General features: G+C 50.2%; 1 protein-coding gene across 4 annotated transcripts in view; it reads right to left on the bottom strand.

Annotated features, from left to right (window-relative positions):
* Nucleotides 1–18,615, bottom strand: part of TMEM178B (transmembrane protein 178B) — a 368,443-nt gene that overhangs the window by 249,912 nt on the left and 99,916 nt on the right. For all 4 annotated transcript variants that reach the window (XR_010945659.1, XR_010945658.1, XM_067747209.1 and 1 more), the window contains one exon: nt 294–407. Coding sequence is in view for 2 of the 4 variants with exons in the window: in XM_067747209.1 (XP_067603310.1) it covers nt 294–407 (114 nt within the window). In the remaining 2 variants the exon portion in view is untranslated. The remainder of the gene's footprint in view (nt 1–293; nt 408–18,615) is intronic.

Here is an 18,615-nt window from a genome sequence, read left to right as displayed (position 1 = left end):
TTAAATGCCTACCAGGATGGCGAAGCAAGACCACTGATCACCGTCTAACTGCTGGTCGTTTTTTGTTTTAATTGTAGAAGCAAACTCCTCAAAAGCTACAATGCCATCAAAACCAACCGAGGCCACTGTGACCCACAGACATCGACACTTTAAGGATTGCCGCCAAGTTCTGAGACTGTCCACAGGTCTCACACGGAGGTGCATCTGTCCATCCGGACCGAGCTGCTGACGGGCATCCAGTCTCCGCGCCCTCCAAAGGTCACAGCCAGAGAAAGAAACTCAGGTGTACTTACGCAGGGCGTGCCACTCATCCTGGCGGATGGTCTTCGTGATGTTGAAGGTGAGGTTCCTGGGGATGGTGGCTGAGGAGTAGTGGTATTTGATGTACGTGCATCTCTCAATTTCTCCTGGCAAAGAGAGACAGGAGACCAAATGTTAATGAGGCAGCAACCAGGTCTGGGGCAGTCTCCAGGATCCATTTTTCTGTCCTGGGGCAAGAGACTTGTTTCATATCGGGCCTGGTGACACCTACATTTTACACGTACAAGGTAATACCCTTGACTCCAAAAGAGCAAGAGGGTAGGACAAAATCAAACGCCATGGACTTAGATAGAAAAATACACCTCTGGCATCATTCAGAGGTGGGAAGAGTCAATGTTTAGGCTGATAGCAGCTTGTTAAGAAAGTAGTAGCCATGTGTGTTTAACCTTAGGAAAATCAACTTTTATATCAAGGGAGGAAGTTTGGCATCTAAAGACGTTTAGAGTTTGCACCCACAGACCAGTAAAGGGCAGGCCTCGGCCTTAATCACGTAGTACGTCCTGTCTTGCGGAATGCTGAGCTAGAGGGGGCCTCTTGCCTTTTCTCCATCCCCTGCCCCCCCAGCCTCACCTCTGAACACAAAGCACTCAGATCCATCTGTATCTCCTTGAACCAGTCTCTTCTCAGATTTCTTGGACAAAACTGAAGCCCCCTGACATACTCAACACCTGGTCCAGTGGGACTTTTACTGAGAAGCCGTTATCAATCAATGCACGCTTTGCTAGTCAGATTGTCAAAATAGTCCTACATCTTAGAGCAGAGGTCCTCCAAGTGTGGCCCTGGGATCACAGCATCAGCATCCTCTGGGAACTTTCTAGAAATGTCATTTCCCAGGCCTGACCGCAGACCTGCTAAATCAAGAACCCGGAGGTAGAGCCTGCAATCTGAATTTTAATAGGCCCTCCAGGTGATTCTGTTGCACACTTTAGTTTGAGAACCGGCACCTTCGAGAATCTAACAGAACTGCCAAAGCATGAATTTATAAATCCGCCATGTTTGCAAATTCCAAAAGGAAGGCATGATTAGGAGTCCTTGGCCTCCTGCAGACGCTTCCATCGACACTTGCTTATCTGGGGGATGTTAAAACTCAGCGTCAGCGCGTTGTGAACAATCAGGAAAGGTGTCATTTTTAAAGGTTAGGGGTTTTAAAATTTGGCTTTGCACCTGAATGGATTTTGATGGTAATCCATTTTGCACCCCACTGATTTTCAGTTTATAAGTGGTGGCACCTGACTGAATCGTCTGATTCCTGGCTCACTGTCAGCAGGGAACCTGGCAATGGGTGGAGTGCAGTAATTTAGACAGCACCTTATTGCAAATCATATCTGGACAACCGCCCACCGCCCATTATTGGCAGACACTCCTCCAGTGGGACAGATGCTGTCCAAAGGGGCAAAGTTTAAGGAAAGTGCTATGCGCTATTTTTCTTTTAATTTCTCAACTCCTCTGTCTTTTTCCCCTTAGCCTACAAACATCCTGAGTCTCTCGCATGCCATACCCTCCCCCAGACCACATCCCCCCACACCTCTATGTTCCTTCTTCCCTAAGCTGGTAATACTTCTAGAAAAAGTAGTCTGCCAGACAGTCTCCGCTTCTTCAACACACATTCATACCTCATTTCCATAGCAATTTCCATCAACAGCATCACCTCCCATCCAGTCCACATCACAAATCCCACAGTCATCCCCAAGGCTTTCCCAGCTCTAGCGGTGCCACGCCTCCTCGACATCCAACTGGTCATCAAATTTTGCCAGTTCTGTCTCAGAAATGTCCCTGGCATCCAGCCTGCCCCCTCTGTGTCCACTCCATCATAGTTGCACAAAAACAGTGACTGATCCCACATTTGCTGAGGACTTACTAGGTAGGAGAGACTTGCCAAGAGCCTTGTAGACCAGTGGTTTCCAACTTTACTCATGCCCTGGCGCATGCAGAAGAGATGCGTGCAAGGCAGCCGGGATGAGCAGATGGGCTGCTGCGTCCGGTCCAGCCTCGGGGAGGGTTGAAGGAGCCACGCCTCAGCCACCCGTAACCTATTCGCGGCTTCTGTACCTGTCCCACCAGCGAGACACTCTGTTATGAACACTGTCCTACTAATCCTTTCTATAAACCAATTAAGTAGGAGCTATGATGCTCATCACCCCTATTTTACGAATAGGAAAATGGAGGCTCAAGAAGATTAAGTGACTCGCCCGTGCCAGGATTAGAACTCAGAATTGTCTGATGGGAGTCTCCACCAGCCCACCCTCCGCACCGCACCCGCTGCTCCGACTGCATTCCAGAAGGAAAATGCATTCCAGAAAATGCAGTCTCTTTCACACACCGGATAAACCCAACACTCCCGGCAGAAAGTCCCAGCCCCCATTGGGCCCCAGCCACTACACACCCTAGGCTCTAGCCAGGCGCGCCCCCCTCCACCCTGCCCTGATAATGCCCTGTCCGCTCACGACTCTGTCCCTCCTCTCCTCCCGGCCTGTCTTTCACCTGGTACACCTCCAGCTCCTCGGCAAAGCCTCCCTGCATCCAGGACAGCACACAGCAGCAGGCATTCAACGTCCCCTCCTTCTCCCTCCCTAAGCTCTTTGTGCTACTGCAGCCAGCACACCAATGCCCTGTGATTTATCTATTTACACGCTTCGATCCCCCACTGGATGATGAGCTTCTCAAGGGCAGGGACCTGTCTTACTCATTCATCTTTATCTCCCCGGCCACCAGCACAGGGCGGACACCAAGAACACGTGCTTTGAAGAAAGCAATGAACAACATAAGGCGCCCTTTAGAAGACCACAGTGGGCAAGGAACCCAACTGCTTCTATTATATGCAAGGGATTAAAATAATTGAGGCAAATTAGAATGTCATGAATAAAAGGAGGTGATTGTTGCAGAACTCTGGGATCCTACAGCAAATACCTCTTCCCTGTCTGGACAACGTAAGGAGAGGCTTGTCGATCACATATGAACGTGGAATAGCCTCTCACTGCACTTTGTAAATGTAATCCGAGGGACAACTAGGTCGATGGTTTCGGGGTGGAATAAAGAGGAAAAGAAAGAAGAGAGGGAGATATAAGGGAGAAAAGGTTTTTACATGAATATCATCGGCAGACATATACAGTTGAGCAGGTTGTGCACTGCGTAAGGGCACCTCCCGAGGATACCTAGGTGCTGAAGTCCAGCTGCTGCTCTGCTTGCCAAGACATGCACCCTGGTGGGGTATGCGGGAGATGTCCCTGTCAGAGAGGCTGCCTTTATCTAATTTGCACAAAGATGTCAAGCAAACTAGCAGCCACCCTACATTCCGCGATTTCAAGATCAAACAAAATCCTCCCTGGACCCAGCTTGGGAGACACAAGACAGGATCCTACTGGTAAGAGCTAGATTGGTGCCTGTCACTCATGTCTGAGAAAAGTACCTGACTTCCTAGCCAAGACCAGGTTCTCTCAGCCTCAAAACATACTCAACAAGTGGCCACAGGTTCCAGGCTCCCTGAGCCTCCCTCACCCCCAGCCCACCCAGCCAGTGAGGCAAGAGGCCACCTGACACTCGACAAGAGCAGGAGCTGACGGACAGACGCCGCGGGCAGCCGGCCAGGAAGACTGGCTGGAGAACTTCCCAGCAGCCCCGGTGGAGGCCCTCACTATTTGCTTTGCCTCAAGGATGCAAGCATCCTGCCTGTGACAGCAATTAAATTTGAAAGACTCAAATATTGCCTAAGAAGAAAGGCAAAATATTTACCCATGTGTCTACAGGTCCTGTCAGTGTGCTGGGCTTTTGTCAGTTCAGGCGCCATCTGGGCACCAAATTCGTGTGCCCAGAATGTGGGCTTCCCAATACAAACAGATTTTCCTGCAAAGAACGGGTTAGAGGGGCGACCTGGAAGGCAACGAAGAAGCCCATGACCTTCCCCACCTCCTGCATTCCAGCCCAGAGACATGAGCTTCCCACTCTGGAAGCCTCAGCTGGGGGCCAGAAAACTGGTCAGCGAGGCAGCAGGGGTGGCCCCTCCTGTGGGCCCCTTGGGACTTTATACCTTCAGCCATGCTCTGCCCTCTGAGCTGAGGACCCTCCTATCTGCGTGTCAGGGTCCCAGGGAGATAGGATACCCAAATGGGTAACCGAGGAGAGTTTCCAAAAGGGACAATTTACAAAGCTGAGCGCAGAGTGTAGAGAGACCAGCCAAGGGTGGTGCAGGGCCCTGGAGCTGGCAACACAAGGATGTGGTTATAACACCGAGATCGGGAAAGGTGGGGGGCGGGGGGGGGGTGCATCACCGGAACTTGGAGAGGTGATGCAGGCTTCGGCAGGGTGTCACAGCCAACCTATGTGAAGAGCAGGGAATAAGCACCCAACCTCTCACTCCTCCTACCCTCATTCCCTGCCGGTTCCCCCCCGTTTCCTGAACCCACCTGGTGCAGCGGGGCAGCCTCTGAGTACGAGCAGGTGAAGGTGGGGACTGGACCCACGGGGCAAACACAAGCATACAGCTCACTCTGCTCTTCTTCCTCTTTCCTTCCATACCTCCCCAGCCCTCTCCCCTTCTAAAACATCACTCCAGCTTCCCTTAGTCCAATGCTAGCACCTTCTGCCTCTCCCCCACCTCCACCTCTCAAGGTCTTCAGTGGTGAAGGGAGACCCGGGAAGAAGGAACAGGGGGAGACTGTTCCTATCCTTTTTCTGCCTTTCAAATCCTTTAAGACCCAAGGCATGAGTGTAATAATTCATGTTAAAAACTAATGTACTTCCTGCACATAGTAAGTGCTCAATAAACACCAGTTATGATGAACTGCTGCCCTAAGACTACTTACTCTAAGGGGGCAAGACCACAGGAAATCAGAACTAATATCAGTAAGCAATGTTTATATCACACTATACAAACACAGAGGCAGGGGGTGGGGAGAGGGGGAGAGAGAAATTTCACATGCAATACCCCTAGGAGGCTGGTAGCACAAGAGCCCTGATGTACACTGGGCATATGAGGAAGCAGATTGGAGGGGGGCAGCAGAGACAGCGTACACAATGAACTCTGGATTCTGACCACGCTCTACCATGATACCAGCAGGTGATATTCCTTTCACGCGCAACCTGCTATCAGCAAGACCTGGTTTCCTAAGTAGCTGTAGAAGAAGTCTATTACTCCACCGTTATGTATATTAAGTGGAAACCTTCTTAGGCAGGGTGACTTCAGAGGCAGTGCTAGGACCCATCCCCACACCATCTAAACTTACCTTCCCTAAACAGGTGCCACAGCACTTATATTCATGCATTAGAGAATCATTCCTTTGGCTCAGACATTGTTCTCTTAGGTACCTATTTTTAAAGCTCTTATAAGGGGCTTCCCTGGTGGCGCAGTGGTTGAGAGTCAGTCTGCCGATGCAGGGGACACGGGTTCGTGCCCCGGTCCGGGAAGATCCCACATGCCGCGGAGCGGCTGGGCCCGTGAGCCATGGCCGCTGAGCCTGCGCGTCCGGAGCCTGTGCTCCGCAATGGGAGAGACCACAACGGTGAAAGGCCCACGTACCGCAAAAAATAAACAAACAAACAAAACAAAACAAAAAAACTCTTTTACGTAAGTCCAAAGAGGGTACTTCTGAGTCACTAGTGCCTAGGTGTGGATGAGATTCCGAAATCCCTTCCTCCAGATGGACCCTCAGCAGCAGAGGGACCCTAGAGAAAAGAGGCTGAGGATCCCGGCAGCTCATGAGGGAGGGGGAAGGTGTGCTGTAAAGGCAACCCTGCAACTTCACGACCATATCTGGTGCTGATCAGCGTGGGCCTGAGAAAGAACCAGAACGTGGGACCCCCTCCCCAGCGCTCACTTTAAAAGTGGAGTGATGCCTGCTGCGTATGCGATGGTCAAACGTATTTAGGAAAAATTGGGTTCAACAATGTTTAAAAGGTTTACTTACTGCAGGACTTTAAGAGTTCTTAACGTACACCGTAACTCCCCTAGAGGGGACACGTATGGCGTGCAGACTTCCCCAGACTCCTTTGACTCCAAATCCTTTCTTATTCAAAGAGCAGTTTCTATCGCTCAACTGTGAGCTCCTCAAACCCAGAAACCAGGTCTCTTGTTTGCACTTCTACCCCCAGGGCCAGGCAAGCAATACATATCTGGATGAGTGGGGAATAGATGCCAGGGTCTGTCCTTTCATCACACAAGGTAAAGGAGGTAGTTGGCCCCAAGTATGTGCTGGCCTCCTCTCCGTAGCCATATCTGGGAGCAATGCAGCAGCAGGCGCAGATGCCCATCCAGGAGCTGTGTTTGCACGATGTCCTGAAGTCAGTCTGGGACCTTTGTGGGCAGGACTAGAGCCATGGCTCTCCGTGCTCTTGGCCCACCTTGGACTCCGGCCGCAACTGCAGCGAGTGCTCCCGGGCGTGCTCATGGCACCCACGTCAGGTGCCTGGCAAGTCTCCCGCCTCCTTGCAACTCACAGGTCACTTGGCCCTCAACGGGCAGCCCACAAGGGTGCAGGAGAGTCAATACTCACAAGAGAGACCCTCAACCCAGGGCGTGAGAGACAGAGCACGCACCCCACCCATTGGGGGATGACCACAAGGCACCCTCTGCACGGTGACCCTGAGGGCGGCCCTGGGATCCAAACTGACGCTCACAGCAGGAAGCTGCTCAGCACTGCGCCATCCACTGGCTTCTCCTCCTTCCCGGGAACTCCCCCAAAGTCCCTGTCTCGGGCTCTGCTTTGGGGGACCAAACACTGAAGAACCACCACCTAGGGGAGAGCAGTGCAAATGGTTTATATGTTTGAAAAGTGTGAAAAGAAGTAAAAAAAAGTTGGTCCAACTCAATCCCGAGGTTGCTGTGAAGGGTCTCGTCAGCACCCAGGGCTGAGGCAGGCTCTGTTCCTTCTCAGCTTCCCTTGTTCCTCATGTTCTTTTCTTCTTGATATTCGAGCATCCTAAAGACACACGGATGGATGACTGGACCGCTTCTGAGCGTCCCCGTGTTTCCTTCATTCCAGAGCTCCTTCTTTAAAAAAATTAAGTCTATTCACAATGCCTTCCAGACGCCGGACACTCATTTTATCCCCCGTCATCCTCACAACAACCTTGTGAGGTAAATATTACAGTAATATCCCCATTTGACTGAAGGAAGAGAGAGTTTAGACAGATGAAGGCCTTCTCTGGAGCCACTCAGCCAGCAAGGAGAACAGCCAGTGTCTGGGTGTCGGCGCAGAGGTTTCAGACACCACAGCTGTAATGAGTCACTGCCTGGTTGGAGATTCATTGGGAACAAGGATAATTTTGCAGCCACAGTGCTTTGTATGTGGAGGAACGTGATACATCCACTGATGAAGAAGAAAGGGAGGAAGGGACATCACCCTTGTGTTGTCTGCCGCTCGCCCTTCCTCGGTGCCAACGGTGAGAATGGCCAGGACACTGGCGTCGGTCCCACTGACCGGCCCTGGCCTCAGCCCGCTACAGGGTGAGCTCTTACGGTCTCACTTTGACATCTGTCTCGCCCACCGGGCTGGCGGTTCTTAACCACTGTTCTAGCCCGAGGCCTGTGCTCTGTGCCTAATAAATGGAAAGACTAAGTAAAGGTAGAAAGAACACACTGGAAAAAACTTGAAAGCCAACCTTTAAAAAAAAAAAGAGGAAACCAGTTGAGGATTTAAATTTTGGACTTCACCTCCTCCTTAAAGGGCATTTTCAAAAAAAAAAAAGTTAAAATTACACCTTAGAAGAGAGAGGAAGTAGAGACAATCTCCTTTGGCAAATGAGGAAAGCCATTATCAGATTAGCATTAGCAATGTTGGATTCTTCAGCCAGCCACAAGAGTGGGGATGGAGATTAGGGGGTTAAAGTTTTGAGATCAGAAGCAAAACCAGGTCCCCGATGAAAGGGGAGGGAAGCAAACCAGGGATGTCCCAGGGGTTCAAGGAGGGCAGACGGGACTGGGGTCCCCAAGCCCGGCAGGAAGGGGAGGAGGGTGACGAGGGCAGCGATGTTTACAAATGCTCCCGGATCTCAGACAGGTCTTCGCAAAAGCTTACTGCAAGAACCCTCCCCAGCCCGCCCCCATCTCCTCTTTGGCGCCTCCTGTCCCTTCCAGGTGTTCTGAGCCGAAGGATTTGCAAGGCTTATCGCTGCTGCCGACCGGGCAAGAAAGAATGTTTTATTTTCTTCATACTGAGGAAAAGTGTTACGGACGTTTCATTTTTAATGCTTGCAAACGCATTCCATTTGGTGTGCATTGTTTTTTGTGTTTGTGGTGTCGGCGTGGCCTTTTAATGTTGTTTTGTATGCAACGCACAGACAGACTCCTAAATATTTAATTCCTTTCCATTCAATGTTTCATAAATGCTTGTTAGGAGCCATGTTCAGGGGGCCCTCCTGACTCACACAGAGGGGTTGCATTCTTAAAAACCCTGCTCCCAAATGCCAGCCCTCCACCCCATTTCTGACCCCTCACCCTCTCCTCCAACACTTCTGCTGACTTCTATTGTAACATAGCTGTTTGTATATTAATCGTCTCTTTCTCTCTGTGGTAAATGCTCTGGGATAGGGGAGCTTGTGGTTTTCATCTTTGTACTCCTGACGGCCAAGATGGTGCTGTGAGTATGGTACAAACGACCCTTGACCAACATGGGTTTGAACTGCACGGATCCACTTATTCACAGATTTTTTTCAATCGTAAGGACTACAGTACTGGGCTTCCCTGGTGGCGCAGTGGTTGAAAATCTGCCTGCCAATGTAGGGGACACGGGTTCGAGCCCTGGTCTGGGAAGATCCCACATGCCGCGGAGCAACTGGGCCCGTGAGCCACAACTACTGAGCCTGCGCGTCCGGAGCCTGTGCTCCGCAACAGGAGAGGCCGCGATAGTGAGAGGCCCGTGCACCGCGATGAAGGGTGGCCCCCGCTTGCCACAAGTAGAGAAAGCCCTCGCACAGAAACGAAGATCCAACACAGCCAAAAAAAAAAAAAAAAGACTACAGTACTATACTATCGATGGTTGGTTGAAATCGACGCTACAGAGGAACCACGTACAGGATACCCTGACTATAAGTTATACTCGGATTTTCGACTGCACAGAGGGGCCACGTCTAACCCCTTCATTGTTCAAGGGTCAACAGTAACTCCTTGGAACAATCGTTTATGTTCAATGAATGCTTTCTATGTGTTAAGTACTGTACAAAGGACTTTACTACACATTATCTCATTTAATCCTAAAAGTTAGACTCTGTTACTATCCCCATTTCACAGATGAGGACATAGAGGCTTAGAGAGGTCTCCTGTCCAAGAATGCAGAGCTATTATTTGGCACAGGTGGGACGTAAACCCACCTACCCCGCTCCCTAGCACCACACTATACCCACTTGTGAAGGGAAACTGGGAAAAATCAAGCTCTTCAGAAAAAGAGAGTCCCTCCAAGGTTTTCTATCGGAAACAAGGCAAAACTTTTCCATGTGCAGGGATTTCCAGCTTCTACAGACTTTGCTGCTCTTATCAGAGCAGGACGGAATGTTTGCTTCCAGAGCTCCCCTCATGAGCTGGCCAGAAGACAGCTCCTAGTCGTGGTGAAAGAGGGCTGAGAATGTGTCTACCAGCCCCACACTTGGCCACAGCCCTGTCCCCGCTCCCAGGACAAGCCACTCATCAGCGGGGGGGCCTTGGGCAAGTTACTCAGCCTCTCAGAACCTCACTTCTTCATCTGCAAAATGCAGATAATGATAGCATCCACCTCTTAAGACTGACGAGGAATAAATGAGACAACTTATGTAAAACCTGCTCCAGAGTAAGCGTTCAAGAAATGTTCGTTTATCAGTTCTATCTCTGGGACACACACCCGCTCCCATAGAACAGCCCATAAGTATGGAAAGACAGCTCTCACACCCCTCCCACCCAAGGTTCCTTTTCTTCCAGCTGAGAACGTCCAGGTTCTGCACCCACAGTCTCAGAACCCAGCACCATACTGGTCGTCCCCAAGGTTCGGCCACACATCAAAATCTCTCCCAGGGCAACACTGACCACGATCATTCCCCGAGGATGCAACACCTACGCCTCTCCTGGTCTGGAGCCGTAACTGTATCAGCGCAGCCAGGTTCCCCGTGAGCTTCGCGGGCAGCCACGTCACAGGGCTGGTCACATGCAGGGGATGACGCACAAGTACTTTCCTCCAGGGAAGCTATGTAGCCACCATGGGCTTGGGCAGCTATCATTTCTCATTTGGGGTTGTTTTCTTTAGTTTGATTTGTTACCTCCTGTGGGATCTCCTATTTGTTCCAGGCCCCTGAAGACATTTCTGGATGGTGATGCTGTCCTTCCATGAATTTGCCATCAGTCCACACACTCCATCAGCAGGCCACCCCCATCCTCATTCAAGTCATCACTAAAATCCCCCGACAGGGCAGTGTCGAGGGCAGAACTCTGGGGACACACACACACACACACACACACACACACACACACACACAAATATCCTTGTGATCAGAAATCAATCCATTAAGAGAGCTCTTCGGGTGGGACCATCCAGCCTGCTGTGAATTCACATTCCCGATCCACCTCCCCAGGCCCACGTCCGCGTCTTGTGTACCTGGATGTCATGAAAGACCCTGTCTGTACCGTTCACCCCACCTACCGGGTCTAGGAACTGCATCCACAGAGGGGATGAGGTCAGCTCAGCACCACAGCTTCCTTGCTGAGCACCCTGCCACCCGCCTCTGTTTCCTAAGCCCTTTCCCTCTAGCAGAGCTGCTCGTCTGCGTGCACGGAATCCCCAGTCTCCTTTATTGAAAATCTGGACACGGCACACCTACCCACAGGCTCACAGCACCCTGGACGCCACAGCTTCCTCTGACCGTCCGGTCTCCCTTCACAAACGGGGCGACCTCACTGGAGAAACGACCTCCCGCGCTCCCTGCCATCCTTCTGCATCACCTGGCGGCCAACACAGCAATCGAGGAATAGAAATGAGGCCTCTCTGCTGGGTGACCCCCACGCACGTCCACGTCGCCCGTCGGAGCACGGTCCCCGCCTCTGGCTCCTGGCTCCACCCTCACCCCCACCCCAGGCTCTTCTCATCGCCTTATCAAGTGACTCCTTGACTCACCACTGTAGCATCTGACATTTCACAGTCTTCTGCGCGAAACGTCGCCTCATCTTTTGTGCGATCTATAACCTTTTCATGCTCACTTCCCTGTTCCCGGATTTTGAACATCTTTTCCCCTGAGTCTTAAAAATGTCTTGTTTAAAACACGCAAAAGGTGTCATTACATAGTAACTTCCTCACAAAAGGAAAATAAAGAACGAGGTGTCATCATGCTGGCCTCACACCACCATCTTCCCTGCGAGGTCCTGGCCGCCTTTTTCCCCAACTTGCTCATGTACTTTCCAGCTTGAAACAGGCTGCTTGGGAGAGAATGAGAAGATGAGGTATGGCTTGAAATTACCATCTGGGGTGTAGCAAATAATCTGCTCCCTTGTTCCCATCACATCCCTAATGACCCTCCGGAGAGTTCAGGGCCCTGAGCTGCCACTGCTCCCCAAGGCCGCCTCCCACCCCGGAGCACCGACACCCCGTGCACAAGTCTGCGGCTCCTCCGGGCACACTTTCAGCTGGTGGAAGCAACATCCATCTCCAGGCCCTGACAGACAAACGAGGAGCAGAGGAGACCAAATGTGGTTTTTCACTGGAAAACAATGAGCTCATGCTTTCTCTCCAGAGACCCAGGAAGTAGAGACAGACCCGGAGATGGGGAGACAGTGACGTAAGCAGGCAGGAGTGATGAGGGATGGGCAGGAAAGCGGGAGGAGGCCCGGCTCGCACTTTTTTAATATCACTTTTTTTTTTTTTTTTTTTTTTTTTTTTTTGCTGTACGCGGGCCTCTCACTGTTGTGGCCTCTCCCGTTGCAGAGCACAGGCTCCGGACGCGCAGCCTCAGCAGCCATGGCCCGCGGGCCCAGCCGCTCCGCGGCATGTGGGATCCTCCCGGACCGGGGCACGAACCCGCGTCCCCTGCATCGGCAGGCGGACTCTCAACCACTGCGCCACCAGGGAAGCCCTAATGTCACTTTTGATAGGAATCCCCAGCTCTCAGGCTGGAGGGAAACATCCATATTCTTTAAATTAAGGATCCAGCACGAGGCACACACTGTCCTAAAGGGGAGGAACAGGGAGAAGATAAACCGAGCTGGAAATTCTTCATTCCTGCTCCTTCAGAGAAAAGTACGATGATGGTCCCTGAGCTGCCAGCATTGCAGACGCAAGGGCAAGGATGGCTCTGCCTTTGCAGGGCACTGCTGCTCCCAGGTGGGCTCCAGATCAGATCGTGGACACTGTCAGCTTCTGGGATGGAGGCTCTGTCACCCTCAGGTGTGCATCTCTGTAAGACCAGGGCCAGCCATTCCCTATGGAGGCACCAGATAAAAGTCAGAGAATTCAGACAGCTGCCCAGGTATTTCCAAAGAGCTGAATGTTTGTTTTCAGCTAGGGGGGAAAAAATCCAGCTTACTGAGTTTTCTACTTTTCATTTGAAAAAGGAGTTTTATAATGCTGATTTTCCTTTTTACCAGTTAATTTAGGGAGAGGGACAGAGAGATTGTGTGTGTGTGTGTGTGTGTGTGTGTGTGTGTGGGGGGGGGGGGGGGGGGGGCAGCATTAGGGAAAGTTGGGCTGTACTATGTGAGAAACCAAACCCAGATGACTGTTCATTATTTTACTCTTAAACTTGTGTGCCTGAGCTAAAAACTGAATGGAAACTAAAGATCACAGAATTAAAGTAGAAAACCCAAACAGATTAATGATGTTTTTCTTAATACCTCTACTCACAAAATTGATTATTTTCTTGTTTAAGTTAAATGACTTGGCTAGATTAAAGATGTTAATTAAAGTGTTAACTTAGCCTGACTCATTAGTTGAAATGAAATTCAAAACCAGACTCATTAGCTGAAATGAAATTCAAAACCAGAGTTGAAAATATGAATAGTGAATTATTCCACCTTCCCCGCTGTGTCCAGCAGCAGTATTGCGGTCAAGAGGCTGGGAACCGGAGCCAGCTTGCCTGGGGTCAAATCCCAGCTTTGAAACTCTCAGGGTGAGTGATTTCGGCCAAATAAATAAAGCCCTCTGTGCCTCCATGCCTTCACTTTAAAGGGACGTGATACAAATATCTACCCCCCGTAAGGGTGCAGTGAGAATTCAGTGAGTTAGTTTAGATAAAGCACCCAGCACCTGCACCTGGTAAGCTCTCCATGATTATTCCTGATACTGTGTCATCACCATACAGGATCCTGCACCTGGTAAGCTCGCCATAATTATTCCTGACACTATGTCATCACCATACAGGACGCAGATTTATGATGTGTGTCAGATGCCAAATAAGTTCTCATGCGTGAGTCAGACACACGCAGCAATCATGTATCTGACACGTTTGAGCAAAAGAAATGGATGTCCCACAAGACAGGTTCCCAGCCCCCCGTCTTTGCCTGCCTCACGCTTCCTCAGCTGTGGCTCTGGCACCAGCCCCCCAACTCCCAGGTCAGGGCATTTCCCCGTAGGCTCCAACCCTGCCTACATCTTATCACGCTGCTCCTGCCTCAAGGACTGAGACCACCACCCCCAAATCCAGCCCCCTGGTGTAACACTGGTTACACCAGTGAGCTTCCAGAATACATCTCCCTGCCTACCTGTAAGACCCTCACAGACAGAACAGCACAAGCATCGCTGCAACTACACAGCACCGAGTACGTTGACCACCCAAACCCAGGAGAGTGGCGATTTAGGAAAACCTGTGACCTGTGACGATGACCCTTCCTAGTTGGAAGGGTGTCCCCTAGCCCTCACCTGATGAATCACTCACTGGTCCACACCAAGATGGAATTTTTTTTTTTTTTTTTTAACTTTCTGGAAATGCTGCCCCACATTCCACCTCCCAATCAAAATAGCAAAACCTAACAGAGTCGGATAACTTCAAGGTTTGGTAAAGACGGGGGGCCGGGGTGGGGGAAGCATTCAGACACTATTGTTGAGAGTGTAAGTTGTCACAAACACTTGACAAAAATCAAGTAAATTGGAAACATATACACCCTATGGCTCCAAATCACACCCTTAGACAAAATCCTACACATGTGCATGAGGACGAGAGAAGAGCAGAATGTTCTATAAAGTACTGCTTGCAAAAAATAGTGAAGACCTAAAGGTCCCTCAATCAGGAGCAAGAAAATAGAAGGTGGTTATATTCACATGACAGGATATTATACAATACTTTAAATGAACTGTACACATTAATAGACCTCAAAATATAACACAGAGTGAAAACAGAACTGTGGAGTTATACCTACAGTATCTTTGCACTTTTCAGTATTTTAGATTTTTTCCTCCCACAAAACATAGTCTTGAGACCCAATGAGAAAGAATAGTCACTTCTCGAGAAGAAATCCACTCAGTCACTTGACAAAATCAAAGCCGTATTATCCAAGTTTTAATGGTAGGAGAACCTCCGGGGGCTCTGGCTCACCTCCCACTGACCTTCTCCTGGTACCTTCTAACCACCCGTGAGCCCCACCTCACCTCCGCTGCCCAGAGGAGCAGATGACACAGACACAGGAAAACACCAGGGAACAGAGGGCGTGGTGACTGCTGCACGGGGCCGGGGGAGGGGCGGGGAGGGGAGGCCACAGGCGGCTGAGCACATCAGGGAAGGCTGATGGAGGAAGAAGGAAGAATCACGGTCTTCAGTTTGGGGGACACAGAATATGGGGGAAAGGGTAGCCTGGGCCCAGCTCACGCCTGAGTCTGCAGCGAACTCAACAGCAAACAGACTCCTCCTCGGCCAGAGCCTAGGGAGGTCCCGCAGGGACTTGCGTTTGGGCTGGTGGCAGGGCACTGAGGGGAGAACTCAGGCAGGGGGCTGTCATGGTTGTCCAGACACCAGGGCCCGAGTACGGCTGGAAGTGTGGACAGGGGGAGGACACTGTGGAGCCTTCTGGTCTACCTCCCTGGCTCCTTGAAAGGGTGGGCACAGGAACATCCTCCCTGCTCAGTGGACCAACACTTCCACTGCAGCTAAGTCAAACGGCTGCCCAACTTTCAGATCACAGGGGCAAAGAGGTGGCGAGCGGGTGCCCTCTGGGGCCCCAGACATCCAGACTGAGCGAGCGCAGAGGTGCAGATCATCCTAATGGAGTAACTCGCTCCTTGAAAGGCTGCCCCACTCCTCCCTAAGGACAGTGACCATTACTCCCAGGCCCCCTTAGGCTCTGCATCCAGGACTTCACGGAAATCAGCAGGCAACACACAGGCAGAGCAAGGTCAGACGGACAGCTGTCTTCATCTAGTTTTGCAAGGACTCAGGGAGTCACTCCACTCACTGCAATGGAACAGAACTGGTGCAGCCTCAGCCCGGAAAGGAGGCTTTCTGGAGGGGACCCAGGATGCAGAAGGCAGAGCCAAGAGCAGAAGCGCCCCGAAGGCAGGGCTGGAGGCAGAGGAACAGAGCAGACCCCACCAGTGCGGGCAGGGAGAAGGGGCGGGGCAGGAGTGGGATGGTTAAAGGAGGGCAGGGGCAGCTAGTACTGGAAGCACCTCCATTCACTAATATCTTTCCTGCTTACAGAAGATGGCAGACATTAAGAGTCTTTTAAAGAAGTGTAAACATCGACTAGTAAGATGCCACCGCCCGAGAGTTAGTACTCCAAATGTACACTGTGGAGACGTTCTCGGAATCAAGAAAGACTCTAACTAAGGAGCCTGGGGTTTGAGGGCAGGATGCAGCCGGAAAAACAAGTGCAGTCTGAACTACTGGGATAGACACTGAAATAAACACCTGAAAGACAAAGAATACACTCACAGAGTCCCCATTCTCTCCTATCTGTGGTCCAAGTTGCAGCAGCCCCCAGCTGGCTCTGAGGACATCTGTCCGGGTGTTTCCTTCTGCTGGGCCCAGCAGCTCCCGTCTCCCCCTTGCCCAGTCGTGTGGTTCCCCGCCCACGCCCAACAGTCCTTCTCCAGCCTCTAGTGTCTCCACTGATCTCAGTCCCTCCCTGCTCCCTCTCTCCACTCACTACTCGAGGCTCCCCTTCCCCAGCATTTCCCTCTGCCCCCCGCCGCCCCTCCCCAGGCTTTGGGAGCCCCAACTCTAGCCCTGCTGCCTAGTTGGTGGGCAATAGAAGAAGCAGACCAGAACTCAGAAAAGCTAAAGTCAACCCAAAACACATGGGAATTTACTATACAGTATGTATCAGTCTGCTCAGGCGGTCACAACGAAACACCAGACTGGGTGGATTAAACTACAGTCATTTATTTTCTCATAATACGGAGACTAGAAGTCCAAGATCAACGGGCCAGGGTTGGTTTCTGATGAACCTACTCTTCCATGGCTTACAGGTGGCTGACTTCTCACTGTGTCCTCACATGGCCTTTCCTCTGTGATACAAGGAGAAAGAGCAGGCTGGTGTCTCTTCCTCCAAAGGACACTAGTTCTACCCAGTTAGGGCCCCATCCGTATGACCTCATTTAACCTGAGGGCCCCATGTCCAAATACAGTCACATTGGGGGTTAGGGCTTCAAGGTATGGATTTTTTGATGGGACACAATTCAGTCCTTAGCATAGTAATAGTGGCATCTTAATCAATAGGGATAAGATGGTTTATTCAATCAATTGTATTCAGAAACTAGGTAAACCTTCTGGGGAAAAAAACTCAAGGCATACTTTGCATCTTAGGCCAGGATAAATTTCAGATAGATCGAACACTCGTTTGGGAAAAAAGTTAAATCATAAAAGTACTAGAAGAAACCATGGGAAAAACTTTTGAAGCCATAAAGAGAGAGGAAGCCTTTACAACTATGACACAAAATAAGAAAATACTGATAAATTTGACGACAAAAAAATACAAAATTTCCACATAGCAAAACCCACTGTCAACAAAATCAAAAGACAAACTGAGGGAAACATTTGCAACTCACATCACAAAGAACTGATTTCCCTCATACATAAAAAGCACCTACACGTTAAGAAAAAGACCAACAATCCAATTTTAAAATGAGCAAAAGATACACATAGTTCATGAAAATACTATATATCAAACATATGAAAAGATGCTCAAGAACACTCAAAATAAGAGAATTACAAATTAAATCTACACTGAGGTGCCCTTTTCATTCTGGCAGAGGTCCAGAAGTTTGATGACACACCTCCTGGTGAGGTGTGGGGAAACAGATACTCTTATGGGCTGCTGTTGGAATGTCAATTTTATAAATTTGTACAACCTCTCTGGAGGGCAATTCATCAATCTCCCTCCAAATTACAAAGATTCAGTCTGACCCAGAAATTCCCCTTTTAGTCATTTATCTGAGAGATGTCTCACAGGTGTGAAATGGCATAGGTACAAGGTTATTCATTGCCCGTTTGCTTACAAGAGCAACCTAAGTTTCCATCAACAGGAGACTAGTTAAATAAATTATGATATATCCACACAATGGAAGGCAATACAACATTTTGAAAAAGACCAAACTGTTTAGAAACCGCTATGGAAAGCCTTACGAGATAAATTAAGTGAAAATAAGCAAGGTGCATAACAGCGCATAATATATACCACATTTATGTAAGGGGGGGAAGGAGATGATAGATATAGATGTAGTTATACAGGTACATGCTGGCACATGCATAAAACATCTCTAGGAGGAAAACAGTGGTATTTCCTTCTACACAAAGAATCGGGAGGTTGGGAAAATGAGAAGCAAAGAGACATTCCCCATTTTATATTTCATATAATCGTTTTATATTTTTAAAACACTGAACCATGTCAATGTCTCACCTATACAAAAAAGTAAGTTATGATGCTAAAAAGAAAACAAGGTAAAGTTAAGATCATAAAAAAGAAAATCCAGCTCTGCTCCGGATGGTTTTGAGGCAGTCAGTTCCCCGCTCTGAACCACAGATTCTGATCCCTGCCCTCTGGCTTCCATATCACAGCTGCCTGGCACTCAGCATCCTTGGTGGTCCTTGACGGACGCTTTTTGGTTCTCGGCCCTCAGAGCCCTCCTCTCCCCACAGTCTGAGCCACCCCTCTCTTAACCTTAAAAGCAGCACTGGCCCTTCGCAGAGAGACTTTACAACGGCTGACACGGCCAGTGGGTGAGCTGGTGGCCTCCGGGGCCACGCTCAGATGGGGGCAAGGTCAGAACTGCCATCTCACCACTCACTCTGCCCTCACCTGTTCACCAGTCCTGCCTATCCTCCCATGACTAGGACTGACTGTGATGGCCACTTAGATCACCACTTCCTCCAGGCCGAAGGCTCCCCCTTCCGCTTGCCCGGATGGACAGCTGCATTCCTAGC

Source organism: Pseudorca crassidens, chromosome 8, assembly GCF_039906515.1.
Source record: "Pseudorca crassidens isolate mPseCra1 chromosome 8, mPseCra1.hap1, whole genome shotgun sequence".
In the NCBI taxonomy this organism is placed as follows: domain Eukaryota; kingdom Metazoa; phylum Chordata; class Mammalia; order Artiodactyla; family Delphinidae; genus Pseudorca; species Pseudorca crassidens.
Note: the sequence above shows the minus strand (reverse complement) of the source record. Positions and strands in the feature narration are given on the sequence as shown.